We start from the raw sequence: 15,254 nt of genomic DNA on the forward strand, positions 1-15,254 counted from the left end.
AATCAACTATATGCCAATAAGAATTTTTTAAAAAAGAAGAGAAATCCAGATCCTGGTATTAAGAGGAAGAGATGGGATTCGAACTCACATCTGTCTGACTCCAAAGCCCACCTGCTTCCAACTCTGCCGTGCTGCCCCCAACCCTATGGAGGTGGCTTCTTGGCTTCTCTGCTCCCCAGGACTCTGGAGTTTAGAAGCAGAGTCACCAGCCAGAGGAGTGGATTTGGAGGGCGGGATGCGGCGGGGAGTGAATAGGTGGGAGGTCTGTTGGCTGAGCCAGACCCTCACCCCAAAGCAGTGGGTGCTGGTTGCCAGAGCTAGAATGCCCACCTCAAACCTCTGCAAAGCTTCCCAAGGGTCCATCATACTTTGGCATTGACCATACATTCAGCTGGCTCTCTCCTTGCCCCAGTTTGAAGGCCTCTTTAGACACCGGAGGGGGAGACACTGATCAGAGATCTTACCTGTTGCTGGGGTTCAGGGACTGAGAAAGCAACGTCTTCCCAGCATTTAAGTCAGAGCTCGAGCACCTTTGCAAGGAAGGATAGGGAAGCCCTGTGGTGTCAGACCACTGGTGGGGAGAAAGGGTGGCATGGAGAGTGGTAGGTCACTGCCCCACATGATCTCTCCTCTGAGCCCGCTCACCCCCTGGAAAGGTACAAGTTAGATCTCCCAGGTTGTTTGGCAAAGGCTTGGATATTTCCTGCTCTCCATCATGTTCTCATCCTTGAGAACTCCTACACATCCTCTAAGGCCCCTCCCAATTGTCAGAATGATTCCCTCTCACCTCTACTCTTCCCAGAGCACTTTATCCTGACCCCTGGGGTAGCACTTCTACCTTATCATAATCAACTCTGAGTATATCTTCGTCCTCTGCCATAGTTTGGGACCTGGCACAGAGCCTGGCCAAGAATGAGGAACAGATGAATGAAGGAAGGAAGGAAGGAATGGCACCTCCCTGACTAAGGGCTAAGATAGGCAGAAACGTGAAAGATTTTGAGCCACTTCAGAAGTGCCCTAGACGTGACTTATGGAGGGGAGTGTGGGCTGACCATGTCTCCAGAGAGCTAAGAAGTGGGCTTGAATTTAGAGGGACCGGAAGTTGAATTCTGGTTTCACATCTTAGTAACTGTGGCCTTGGGCAAGTCGCTCAAGTTTCTTACCTGGAAAACTGAGATTTCAGTGGGCCCGATGGAGAGTCATAGGACAGTGCGTGCTGTATGTAAAGCCGGGACACACACATGCTACCTCTTCCCAGGGAACCCAAATTTATTCCCTGAACTTGAACTCATGGGCCTGGTTGGCCTTGTGGCTGTTGGCTACTGCTGGCCTTTAGCTGCTAATGACACAAGGTGGCCGTGGAGATTCAGGCTGAACATCCCCCGTGCCTCCCCAGTTTCCCCTTTGAATCTGGATTTGGACCTGGATTTGTTTAGAGAGAGGAGGTGGGTAGTGAGAGGGGAGGGGCCCCTTGGAGTTGACGGACACAGATGCTGAGCCAGGGTTGGTGCCTACATCCCAGGAGACATTCTGGTCCCAGCCTGCTTGGGAAGGGCTGTGTTTCCTTCCCAGGAAGGATGATGATGACTTCCAACAGCTCCTAGATGCCTGATATTAAGGGGGCCCTTCTCCGAAGGGGGCTTTCGGCCACCTCAGTAAGGTGTCAGCATCACCCCTGAGAGCTGGGGGGATTTTCACCCCTTGCCCACACTCAAGCTTCATTCACCCAGAAACTGCTGCTCCAGCAGCTCTCGGAGACTTCGACCCAGAGTCACTCCTGAGAGCCGGTGGGTGGGGACGGGCCCCCTGGAAAATCCTGCATGGCCGAGCAGAGTTTCAGCTTCCACTGAAACCCGGAAAAACCCAGCCCTGCCCTTCGTACAGAGGCCAAACTCTGGGGGATTTTATTCTTGAATTTCACATACTTGAGTTTCTAGCTTAACACAGCAGGCCCTGTCCTGCCTCCGGGCCTTTGCATGTGCTGTACCCCCTACCCAAAATGCCCCTCTGCCTTCTCTCACTTGTGGAAGCTGCCTGACACAGTGGAAAGAGTGAATCTGGGGAACATGCTTGGATTTGAATTCTGGCTTTTTCACCACCAAGCTCTGTGACCTTGGAGTAGTAACAATTTCTCTGATCCTCTTTGTCAGTTAAATGGGTTTCATGACAGCTCTTCCTCACAGGGTCATCATGGTGCTTCTGAATGACGTCTGTAAAGCTCTCTGTTCAATAAATCTGGATCCAATCCCTCTGCCCCAATGAAATGTTCCTAGACCCCAAGCCCTGGCCCAAAGGTCACCTCTCTTGCAGTAACTTCCTGAACAGGTGTAATCAAGGCAGCCCAGGAAACCCTTTGTCTGGGTGCAAATCCTTCTTTGCCTTTATTTATTTATTTATTGGCTGCACCCGGTCTTAGTTGCGGCACGCGGGATCTTTCGTTGTGACGCGTGGGCTTCTCTCTAGTTGTGGCGAGCGGGCTCCAGAGCACGTGGGCTCTGTAGTTGTGGCACTTGGGGTCTCTAGTTGTGACGCGCAAGCTTCATTGCCCCGTGGCATACGGGATCTTAGTTCTCCGACCAGGGATCGAACCTGCGTCCCCTGCATTGCAAGATGGATTCTCTACCACTGAACCACCAGGGAAGTTCCCCTGCTTTGCCTCTTATGAGCCCTGTTGTTCTGGAAAGTTCCTCCACACCTCTCGGACCCTATATTTCCCCATTTGTAAAGTGGGGATAATAATACCTTCCTCTGGGCATCATGATGGAGATGAAAGAATTTAAAACTATTAAAAACCCATGTAAGCACACGAGACTCCTTGGCAGGGGGCATTGATATGATTCAAGCAATTTACAAAGGCTTTTTCACGTATGTTGTCATTTAAAAAAACTGTTGTTTTCATTTTCAACACTAAAATTGTATAGAATGTAAATAGTACAGAATTTAGCAACTACAGGAAAACAAAGAAAGAAATTTACCTGTAATGGTAACTGTGGTTACCACCCTGTTATAGAATCTTCCAGACATTTTGTTAGAGAGAAATACACAGAAGTACAGAGAGTGTTTCAACAACTCCTAGGCATCCCCACCACCCAGATTTAAGAAATGTTTACATTTTTGCATATTTGCTCAGATCTATTTTAATAAGAAAACAAACCATACAGATGCTGCTGAAATATTTCCTTATCCCTCCCTCCCCAGAGCGCTCACGCTCCAAAGTGTGGTGTGTGTACCCTTCTTTTCCATGTTTTTGTACTTTTATTACATAAAAATGTATCAATACCCAATAGACAGTACATGTGCCATATTTTCTATAAATGGTATCATATTGGATGCATTGTTCTACAGCTCACTCTTCCTGCTCAATATGTTTCAAAGATCCATCCAAGTGGCTAGATATAGATCTAGTTCATTCTTTTAACAAAATAATTCAGTCTATAAATATAACATAGTATCACTAATTACTTCCTGCTGAGGAACTGCTAGATTACTTCTAATTTTCTTTGATTACATACAATGCTGCAGGGACAATCCCTGCATATGTCTGCATGTGAACTTGCCAGCGAATAGTTTCCTAAGCTCCATATAGAAGAGTATTGCTGTGGAGTCAAGATAGCAGCATCCTCAACTTAATGAGGTCCCTTTGGCCATTTCTCTATGCATTGTGTTTACAAGAATATGATCGTCCTGTGTATCTTGTTTATAATCCTTTACTGCCTGTTCCTCACATGCACACACACATCTATCACATACATTCATTTGTGCTTGTTGATTCTGCAGGATCCTCTTCGCTACTTACTGCGGCCAGGTATTGGATTTTTGTGTGATCTTGTTTCGGTCCTGTGAGGTTTTTATACCTGTGAGGTGAGGGAGGCAAGTTGGCCATAGGAAGAGATTTGCCCAAGGTCTCCATAGTAAGGAAGAAGCTGGTTTTCAAACCCAGGCTTGTTCAGTTCCAATCCCATGCTCTTTCTGCTGCCCAAGACCTGGTAGACGGTTCTACGCAATCCACATGCTGGGGCCCCATCCAAGACCTACTGAATCGGAATTCTAGAGGAGGAACCCGGATGTCCATCTCCTGCAGGCAGTGGTCTGAATCCTTACGGGGGGATCAAGACGATGGGGCTTGTAAAAGGCCAGTGTCTCTGGCCTGCTGGGCTCACTTGGAGAAACTCAATCGTGAGTTTCTCATGATTCTCTATGCTTGGTGGTATCCCATCTTACCATCTGGTAGCTGCAAAGAAGGTAGAGTCTGGCATGGGAACCTGAGCAAGCCTTGGGGCCAGGTCCACAGGAGCCTTTGCTTTTAGAGGAACTCTTGTTACCATGGCAACTGCAGTCCACATCTCACCTCTAGGAATGCTGGATGCCGTGTTTGTAGAGCCAAGGAAGGGAATAGTGAGTTGTGAGTGTGAGACAGCTCTGCTAAGCTTCCTAAGAAAGACAGGGAGGCAAGAGGAAAGAAGGCGGCTTTGGAGGAACTGGAATTGTCCCTTTGCAGAGAAAACTGAGGCACCCTCAGAGCCGTCTTTATGCCTGGGGTGAATGAATAGATAGATAGAGCTGCCCTCCTATGTCCATTGGGGATTGAACAGGAGGGAGCAGGGTGGAGGGACATAATGGCAGCGGCCATGTACCACGTCCTGAGCATGTTACATATGTTACCCATGCACCCCCTCAAAGCGATCCAATGTGGCTTATGTATTATGCCCAGTGCCAGGTTAAAACTGAAGTCTAGCAGTGACTTTCCCAAGGTCACACAGCTAGCGATCGACAGAGATGGGTTTGGATCACTATTCTGTCTGTCCCCAAAGTCTCTGTTCTAAATCATGAAAAGAGAATTTCCTGTTTGTTTCCAGTTTGGCTATCACAGATAAGTTTACTGTGAACATGTACATAAAATTCTTTATACGAACATATGGTTTCTTGTTCTAAATGAATGACTGTACCCATTTGTATTCCCATCAAAAGTATGGGAGCAGTCCATTCCCCCTGTATTCCTCACCGGCTCTTGGTTGGTATGATCAGTACTTTGAATATTACCTGTTTTAAAAGTGTGGAGATGGGGCTTCCCTGGTGGCGCAGTGGTTGAGAGTCGGCCTGCCGATGCAGGGGACGCGGGTTCGTGCCCCGGTCCTCGAGGATCCCACATGCCACGGAGCGGCTGGGCCCGTGAGCCATGGCCGCTGAGCCTGCGTGTCCGGAGCCTGTGCTCCGCGACGGGAGAGGCCACGACAGTGAGAGGCCTGCGTACCGCAAAAAAAAAAAAAAAAAAAAAGTGTGGCGATGTATCTCACTATGGTTTGATTGCATTTCCCTAATGATTCATGATGTTGAACATTTTTGTGTTCATTTGCCAGGTGTATGTCTCCTTTGATTAAATGTCTGTTCTTTTATTAGTAACTGAGAAGACAATAAAAAAAACTTGAAAATAAAAAAAAATTTCCCAAGAGTGGCAACCGCGAAGCTGATGCATTGGTGCTGGGAAGGCTGTGGACTCTCCTACTCCCGGGATCATCTCATTTACGCTTACTTCCCTAATACGTACTCCAGGCCCCAGCACGTGGTACAAGTTCAGCAAGTGTTAATGGAATTGAATGCAGAACAGCAATAGACTCTTTTCTCAGCTTTCCAGAAAACGTGGCTCACACGCTCTCACTTTCCTGAGCATGAGAGTAGGAAGGGGAGTTCTAGAAACAGATCATACCCCAAAGCGGTGGTGTATCTTGATTTCATCTTTGACTTTCCTCTCACTGCAGATTACGAACTGTTGTCTTTTTTTTTTTTTTTTTTTTTTTTTTATGCGTTACGCGGGCCTCTCACTGTTGTGGCCTCTCCCGTTGCGGAGGACAGGCTCCGGACGCGCAGGCTCAGCGGCCATGGCTCACGGGCCCAGCCGCTCCGCGGCATGTGGGATCCTCCCAGACCGGGGCACGAACCCGTGTCCCCTGCATCGGCAGGCGGACTCTCAACCACTGCGCCACCAGGGAAGCCCCCGAACTGTTGTCTTTTACCTCCCCTAGGTATGGTGATGGAAAGGAGGGGAATTCAGTCTAGCATGTAGGGAGGGTGTCATGCAGGTGAGCGTCCTCTGTTATATAACATGGTGACAAATACAAACTAAAAAGTCTGGATTTCTCTGACCTGCATGACTGAGGACCTTTGGGGCTGGGACTCTTGAAGCTTTTGTCATCACTTTTCTCTGTCAATCACGTGCTGCTTTAGCTTGGGTGCTATAGCAAAATACCATAGACTGGGTGGTTTAAATGTTTGTGGTTTAAACAACAAACATTTGTTTCTCACGTTTCTGGAGGCTAAGAAGTCCAAGATCAAGGTGCCAGCAGATTCTGTGTCTGGTATCTGGTAAGGGCTCTCTTCCTGGTCTGCAGACGGCCGCCTTCTTGCTGTATCCTCACACAACAGAGGGATCTTATGTCTCTTGCTTTTTTTTTTTTTTCCATCATGAAGGCTCCACCTTCATAACCTCATCTATCCCAAATTATCTCTCAAAGCCCCCACTTCCTAACGCCATCACAGTGGGGATTAGGGCTTCGAATATGAATTTATTCATATATGAACATATTCATATATGAATAAAATACGAAGTTTTAGGAAGACATACACATTCAGTCCATAGCCTGTGCATTGAGTTTTCCTTGTGTCCCTAAGCCCTTCCTAGGTATGATGAGAGAGAATGAAAACAAACAAACAAAAATCCTGTAAAATAAGTTAAGTAAGCCTAAGACACCAAGTTGCTGACTTTTTCTTGGGTTCCCAGTGGGGGAGAAGTCAGCCCAACTTTCCTGGGTCTCGAAAGTCCCCAGTGGGTACAGCCTGGTCTAGTCACATAGACATTGATGCCGGTCACCTCTGGAAGCGAGGACCACACTGTCCCACCCAAGCCCCCAAGACAGCTTCAGTCTCTGCGACAAAATAAACTCAACCTAACCTCTCCAAGTCCCTTCAAAGACAGGACACAGCTATTCCCTCTGAATCAAGTCATAAGTTACTTTTGCGAGCCAGCGTGCTGCTTCTTTCCAATTTTAATGGAACTATAGACTGTTTGTCTCTTCTTTCCAGTTGTTTTAACAATTGCTCTCCATCGAGTTTGGGACTGCTTGTACACACTGCTATATTTAAAATAGATAACCAACAAGGACCTACTGTACAGCACAGGGAACTCTGTTCAATACTCTGTAATAACCTAAACGGGAAAAGAATTTGAAAAGGAATAGATATATGTGTACGTATAACTGAATCACTTGGCTGCACACCTGAAACTAACACAACATTGTTAATCAACTATATTCCAATATAAAATAAAAATTAAAAAAAAAGCATTTCAGAGGTTTACTGTTCCACTAAAGATCACTAGCTATTAGTAAATAAAACTAGTATTAAACATAAAAAAAAATTGCTCTCCATCAACAACCTCAAGAGAGTCTTTCAAAGAAAAACATTCACTGTAGTCCCAGCACCCTCCCACTTGGGGCTCCTCCCCCTAAACTCCCTGGGGCTATTAGTCCTTGACTCTTCCAAGTAACCAGTTTCTCCTCTGGCCTCAGAATTGAAACAAGCGGGTTCAGTGAGTGCCGGAGCCAGCCTGTGTGGGAGAGTCGGTGGGGAAGTGGTGGAACAGCTCATGGCTGGGCTGCCAGACCTCATCTTGTCCTTGTTGGGGGAATGATGGGCAGAATGCCATCTCAGGGGCTCTTGACCTAGGGAAGGACAGCTTCCTCATGGCCGCACATCTTTAGCATCAGGGCCCTTTTGGGAATTGGTCCCTGGGGCTTGACTGAGTACTGAGTTGTATCACCCTTGGAGGTGAGCTATCTAAGTTCAGGGCTGGTTGAGTGTGGTTAGAGCTGGAAGGAGTTTGGAAGACCATCCGGGCTGTCAGAGCTCCCTGCCCCTCGCCTTTGGCATGGTCAGTCGCTGAACCAGAAACCAGGATGTGGGATTCCAACCCAGTGGAGTAGAGTGGTTAAGAGTGTGGGTTCTTGAACCATGCAGCCTGGGTTCGAATCCTAGCTTTGCCATTTTCTTGCTGTGTCATCTTGAGCAAATTACTGCTAAGCTTTTTTGCACCTTGGTTTCCCCACTTTGTGGACTTGCTGTGAGAATTAAACTGGTTAATTCATCTAAAATATTTTAAAAAGGCCTGGTATGTGAAAGTACTGAATACATGTCAGCTATATCGCTGAGCTGTGCCAGGAAGTTGTGGTGGGTACCTGGCATGTCTTGGGGCCTCCCTTTTCCCCATCAGAGCAATGGGAAGAATCACAAAGTCCTTCCCTTATCTCTCTACAGTTCAGACTCAAGATGCCTGAGATGGGTAACGGCTCCCATAGGTGTGGGATGGAAATAGAACACTAGTTACCCATCTGGTTGTCTCCCAAATGTCCATCTGCAAGCTGGGAATGGCAGCCCAGTGCCCACCCAGTGAATATCAGGACTAGGGGCCAGTGGATGTTTCTGGACAGCTGCCCTCTTTGAGTATCTGGACCCCAAGCTAGAGCCTGGGAGGCAGGTCCTCCTGGGTTCAACTAGCCTTCGTCATCCTTGCTCAGGACACGAAAGGCTGGTCTGCATGAACACAATTCGTGGTGGTCTCCCAGCCAACAGTCCCATGCCACTCCCAAAACTTGTGGGCACTGCAGTCCCTGGGGCCTGGTCCCAATCTTGGAGAGGGGCACACCCCACCCCCGCCCCGGCAGTGCCCTGGAGCAGTGGCCGGGCCAACTTGGGAGACCACTGCACTGGGAGTCTGTGGGCCTTGGGATACACATGGGACTGTGTGTATTCAGAATTCAGTGGGACTGACAGCCACCAAACTGCTCATAAATAAAATACGTAATCACCTGTGGCTGGGGTCACAGAGGAAAAGTCCAGGGTACGATGAGAAGCTAGGACGAGGCATTGAACTTGGGTCCCTCTGGGTCCTGGAAGACCTTCAGAAGCTTAAAGCCAAGGCTGGGGCGGGAGCCCTGGGGAGAGAGAACTGTGTATCCTGCTTCCATCACTGAACCTTGCAACATGGTCTTCCCCTCACATCCTTAAAAACTCTTGGTAAATTTTGTTTTTTGCAAATATTTTTAACGTGCTGTGTTTTCCTAACCAATCCTTTGATCCCTTTTAGACAATTCAGTTGTCTCCTTGTCTCCAGTTTTGTTTTTGTTTTCTAACTATTAGAAGCCACGTGGCCGCAGGCTTTTTGTCTAACAAGGCAGCCACTCAGGGCGCCCCGGCTACATCATCTCTCTTAATCCTCATGGCAAGCCCGCAACGTGGGTGTTTGTTGCTCCCGTTTTACAGGAGGGCCACCGAGGCTCAGAGAGGTCAATGATTTGCCTGAGTCACACAGTTAGAAAGGGGTTCAGCTAGCAAAAAGAATCGAGAACTTTCCAATTCCGATGCGTGGACACTAGCCGCTGTGAAGTGTGGTATTCTGGATCGTTTCTTTAGGATAGGTTCCCAGAAGTGGGATTACCAGATCAAAAGGAGCTGGTTTGTTCCTTTCTTTTTTTTTTTTTTTTTGCAGTACGCGGGCCTCTCGCTGTTGTGGCCTCTCCCGTTGTGGAGCACAGGCTCCGGACGCGCAGGCCCAGCGATCATGGCTCACGGGCCCAGCCGCTTCTTTGCACGTGGGATCTTCCCGGACCGGGGCACGAACCCGTGTCCCCCGAATCGGCAGGCAGACTCTCAACCACTGCGCCACCAGGGAAGCCCTCCTTTTTGTTTTCAAGGCTGTTGACACACGTGCTCACAAACACTTTGCACTGATATTAAGGAGAGAAAGGTGAGCTTCTGGCCAATGCTGCCTGCCACGCTCCCCTCACTGGTTCTTTTTGTGGGTTCCTCCCCCCATAGTTCTGTAGCCCTGCTCCACCGTGCCTTCCCCTCTATACAGCATCTCTGCATCCATCGTCCACTGGGTGAGCATTTACTATGCGCCTACGTGTTCCTCGGCACATCTGATGGAGCCAGGGCCGAGGGTGCCCTCAGCGGTAGTTGATGTTTATCTCACCCCCATATACGTGTGTGGCCAGGCCGGCATTCAACAGCCCCCACAGGGACCTGAAACTCTCCGTGCCAGCCTTGCTCTGACACTGGGCTGGCCAGCTGGGGCCTTGGCTGGGAGAACAACCCCCTTTCCTTCGGTGTCTGTGCCTCCTCCCTCCCTGTGTCTCTCACCTTCCAAAAGCTACGGGGAAATCCCATGGGCCTGGGTGACCCAGGAAGGGGACGAGTGGCCCATTTTCTCCGGTTCCTGGCAAGGCGGCTCTGCAGTGCTTTCATTTTCCCCATGCTCTGGTCTCCTTCACTTTATCCTCCCCTGGCATCTTCCTCTTGCTGCCCTAGCCAACATCCTGCCCCACTCTGCTTGGGACCAGCCTAAAAAAGCTGCCACCTTCCTTGCGGATGCTGGGTAGCTCTCCCAACTTCTTTCGCCTCCCAGTCAGCAACCTCCCCTCCCTCCCTTATCCCTTTTGGTCCATAATTTTCCAGAACGTGAGGCTCAACCCAAGACGGTTTTCTGGGCACACAGGAGAATTTCAAGTGGTAAATGAACTGAGCATTAAATAACACTGAACAAAGTGGTAAAAAAGGTATTTAATTATTTTATTTTCAATGCTCTGTCATCCTCAGAGATCATCTGATCTCCTCAAAGAGTCTCTATTTGATGATGACATGTCTTTCAATATTTCTAACTTGGCCTTATTTCTAGTATACTGATTTTTACAATTCCCTTCTATTTTAGGCAAGCAATACAAAAAGCCCATTTATCTTGTTATCTTTTCTAGTTTTTCTGCATATCTACCTCTGTACCTAATCTTATATAGATGGAATCTATATAAAATTATGTATAATTATCTGTATATGTGATTTTTCTTAGTACAGCCTTTCAGCTCTTTCTTTCACCACTTGTTTCTTCTCTCTCTCCTGCCTCTCTTCTCCCAGTGGCATGACTCACCCCCAGGATCAGCAACATAATTTGCAGGGCCCAGTGCAGTATGAAAATGCAGGACCCTTTGTTCCAAAATTATTAAGAATTTCAAGATGGGGACGGCAGAGCATTAAACCAAGTCCAGGACACTTAAGTGCAGGTCACACAGCCACGCAGCTGGCCCTGCTCTGTCCTTCCCTTGAAGCCCTCCTTTTTTTGGGGGGTGCTGCCTTTTTTTGGCTTGCAGGATATTTGTTCCCTGACCAGGGATTGAACCCGCCCCCTTGGCACTGAAATCACAAAGTCCTAACCACTGGACCGCCAGGGAACTCCCACCCGCCTTTCTAATTTACGCATTTTCATAACTCGGTCTGCGTTCTTCCACACTTTCCTCCACGTTCACATAGTGATACCAGTTCATAAGAGTGGTTTTTTGGCCACTGTTTTACAAAAGTTGTATCGTATTATTTTTTCTTCTTTGTATCTTGCTTCCTTACTCAACAGAGCGTGGAAATCCCTCCAACTGGTATAAACCTATTTCATTCTTTATAAAGGTTGCATAAGATGCCATGCTGTAAATGGGCCATATTTATTCTGCAACTTTCCCAGCAGATGGGCATTCACTCTTTCCAATTGTTGGCTGTTCAAAAAACTGCAATGTATAAGTTTACGTTCGGGCATCTCTGCGTTGTAAAGCAAATTCACGGGATAGGGTTAAGGCTCCTTTTCAAATAACTTTGTTGCGGCAAAAACGAGAATTAAATTTATAGAAAAGTCTGAAGCACAGGGCCAGGCAAAGGCAGTAACAAGGTCTGGGAAGTGCAGATCCTGCGCCGGGTTCTCTGTGAACCGAGGCCCGGATGGAAGGAGGCTGAGAGGTAACTTCTGTTTCTGCGCACAGAAGTCAAAACACAAAAGCCAGTCTCCCTTGTTGGGATAGGGGACAGGAAAACGCCTGTGACACAGGAAACAAACACTTGAGTATATCTGGTATCAATGAACTGCCTCGGCAATGGCTGTCCTTGGAGCTGGCGGCCCCTGCTCACTCTTTCATTCATTCAGTCAATCAGCAAACACTGTGGTGGGCACTCTGGGGGTATGGGGCTGACCTGGCCTTTGGCCCTGCCCTCCAGGGTTTTCTGATCTAGCAGAAAACATGTGTGCCTTTATGCATAAGAAATAGTTTCTCAGACCAGAGATAGGTATACAGAGGCATGTAGAGACCCCCCACAGACACACAGGCAGTCACAACAACACACACACACACTCACATATACACGCAGAGACATACACATACACACACTGTCACAACCACACACACACACACCACAGTCACACACGCACGCACCACAGCCAGCATCCCAGTCCCTCCACTCCCCTCCCCACCCCAGCACATGCAGAAATAACAACTGCACAGCGGCACCGGGACCATCGCTGCGGGAACCGGGATTCTGAAATCCTGACTTGGGAGCATTTGAATCCTCTATGACATTAGCTGCAGAGTTTGTGCTCTGAATTCTGAGTCATTTCCCATTCAGGGGGTCAGGCTGGGCAGCCAACCAGGGAGTTGGTGAGGACAGGCAATTAAAGGCTTGATTACTTCTGTCTGAGTGATGGAGTAGCCCAGTTGGATGCTTGTAGGAGAGCTGTGTCTGCAGGTGTGTGTGTACGCTCATCTAGGTGTGAGTCCGTGGAATATTCTCAGGTGAGGCTGGGATTCAGTCATGCCTGAATCTTCAGTCCCTGCCGCAGTCAGGCCAGGTCAGGCTAGGCTGTGATAATAAGTACATCTCAAAATCTTCACGGCTTAACACTAGGAAGGCCCACTTCTTGCACAAAACTCAAGGTGGGTCAATGGCCCCCTCCACCTTGTCTTTGCATCGGGAACCCAGGGCCTCTAATTTGGCCACAACAGAGCGAAGAGATGGAAGAGCCTCACTGCCTCTTACCTACCTTGGTCCAGCAGTGGGTACACATCCTTCTGCCTAGACATCAATGGCTCCAACCTAAGGGCAGGAGAACCCAGAAGTGTAGAGGAGCTCCTTTATGAGCACTACAGTCCTAGCCACATCCCTCCTTTTATGTTTCTGGCAACCGAAATATCCCTGCCCGGCATGGATCCAATTCCTCGGAGACAGTTCAAATCCTGGCTTGCTAGCTTGCTAGCTGGGCACTTGCTAGCTGGGTGGCTTCAGGCCATGTATCAGCCAGGGTCCCAACAGGAAACAGGTGGCACGCTCAAAATAGGAGTTTGAAGGGGTCTCAGTTAGAAAAGGACTATTTAGAAAGGCTAATTCAATAACCAGGAGCTCGGAGCAGCTGAGCTGCCATCACCCTGAGCAGACAAGACCACAGAGTGGTCATTGAGACCCGGAAGCAGAAAGTCAAGGAGAAGTGACCCCGTGGAGAGGACCAATGACCTTCAGATGAGGGACACAACCTGCCCAAGGGATCCCACCGGGAGGGAACCAGGAGGATAAACACCACGACTTCACTCCCTTCCTCCCCTCCTCTCTCTGCTGGGACTCCCCATTGGCTGGGCCCAACAGAAGCCCAAGTGCCCTGGAAGATGCTGATTTAGTCGAAACAGGTCAGCCTCCCAGGGCAAAGTGGACAGAGGCTCTGGAGGGACAAATGGACACAATCCGGCACAGTCAATTGATTTCTATTCTCTGGGCCTCCCTTTCCTAATTTCTAAAAAGTGGATGCTAATACCTACCTCACTGTGTTGTTGAAGGAAAATGGAATAACATATGCAAAGACCTGGCGTATAATCGGTCCTCAGCGAATGTTAGCTTCTTAGTGTCTGAAAGTACTTCATAGTCCAACGGTGCCCAGCTCACGAGGCTCTAATTACCCTAAAGTCTGGTATGAATTTCTCAGACAACTTTTCCAAACCGAAAATGTTTTTCCTGATAATAACTCCCACTTTTTTAACTTCTTCTGTATGTGAAGTGTTTTACAGGTATTGCCTCCTTTTAGACTCACTAAACTTTTGTAAGTGTTATTGCCAACTAATTGGGACTCTGGCCGAGAGCAGTTAGTAACCCCTCCACGGTCACTCAGCCAGTAAGTGGGCCTGGCCCCAAAGCCACAGCTGTTCCTCTCTGTTCTCCTCTGATTTCTGAGGGTGCCTGCACGATTAGTAGATGAAGGGCAGGATGCGGCAACTCCAAAGCTTGAGAATTTCCCTACCCCGGAAGGAGGTGAGTGCACCCAAGGTCGAGGACCCTGTCCTGCCAGAGGCCCCATGTAGGATCCCCCACAGAAGGATCCAGAAAGTGCCCCCTACCCTTCAAGGCACCTGTGTGCCCTCCAGGCCTGAGCTCACTCATGGCTGTTGCTGGTTAATTTCAGGTCACCCAAGTCCAGCCCCATCTGGCCAGCCCAACACCACCAGTGAAGAGAGCCAGCTCTTGGAGCCAGGTGAGGAAACAATCTTGCGGGGCTCACAGTCAGCTTTCTGAGACCAAGTAGGTGGTCTGTGGGGGTGATGGGAAAGGCAAATGGGTTTTTATGGTACCAGGGAGGCTCCCTGACTCCAGACAACACTTCTCCTTCCTGACCCAATGCCTGAAACTCCACCACTAGATTCACTTGGAGATCTTAGAGCTACCACCTTTGGGAGACCACTGATGAGAGGTCATGCACATGTGGGCAAGGTATTCAGCGGGCATTTAAAGGGGATTTGTTGAGAACAAGCTAAAGGACACTTGGCAGGAGTGGTGGGGTTCCATCAGATGGGTCCTCAATTAACTCGACAGATATTTAAGGACCTACTCTGTGCAAAGTTGTGTGCAACCCTGGGCAAAAACAGGAGGTGATTCCCCCGGGAGGGGCTCTGGGGAAGGGGGGGCCACCATCCACTGAGGCCGCCCACCTTCAACCCCATCACCAACCCCATGTCCATCCTCCAAGGTTCCGGTGTCACAATGGCAGCCTCCATGGTTGTACCCCCAGAATAGCGGAGGGGACTGGGAGGGGCAGCATGGCACCCACAGTAGCGGGGGAGAGGGCCTCTCAACCCAGAACCCTGCCCTCCTTTCACACAAGGGTGACTCTGGAGACAGAGGCAAGAAAGGAGGGTCTGTGGGGACTGGACACCCCAGGGCTAACCCATCCTAACCTCCAGTCACCTTCGGCCCTACCTTCTCCTGTCTCTAAGGAGGACCAAAGGGTCAGGCGATGAGGCAGCCCAGCCCCATTTTGCAGACTGGGAGGCTGAGGCTCAGAGCGGGTAGGGTATGGTCCAAGGTCACGCAGCAGATCAGTGGTGGGACCCTTGGCAGCTGTCCGCCTCCACCTCCAT

The 15,254-nt window shown here is 49.1% G+C and overlaps 1 protein-coding gene across 8 annotated transcripts in view; it reads left to right on the top strand.

Moving 5' to 3' along the window:
- Nucleotides 1–15,254, top strand: part of CD6 (CD6 molecule) — a 41,690-nt gene that overhangs the window by 14,211 nt on the left and 12,225 nt on the right. For all 8 annotated transcript variants that reach the window (XM_032639977.1, XM_032639979.1, XM_032639981.1 and 5 more), the window contains exon 2: nt 14,303–14,371. In XM_032639977.1, the coding sequence (XP_032495868.1) occupies nt 14,303–14,371 (69 nt within the window). The remainder of the gene's footprint in view (nt 1–14,302; nt 14,372–15,254) is intronic.

Source organism: Phocoena sinus, chromosome 8 (genome assembly GCF_008692025.1).
Source record: "Phocoena sinus isolate mPhoSin1 chromosome 8, mPhoSin1.pri, whole genome shotgun sequence".
NCBI classification, from domain to species: Eukaryota; Metazoa; Chordata; class Mammalia; order Artiodactyla; family Phocoenidae; genus Phocoena; species Phocoena sinus.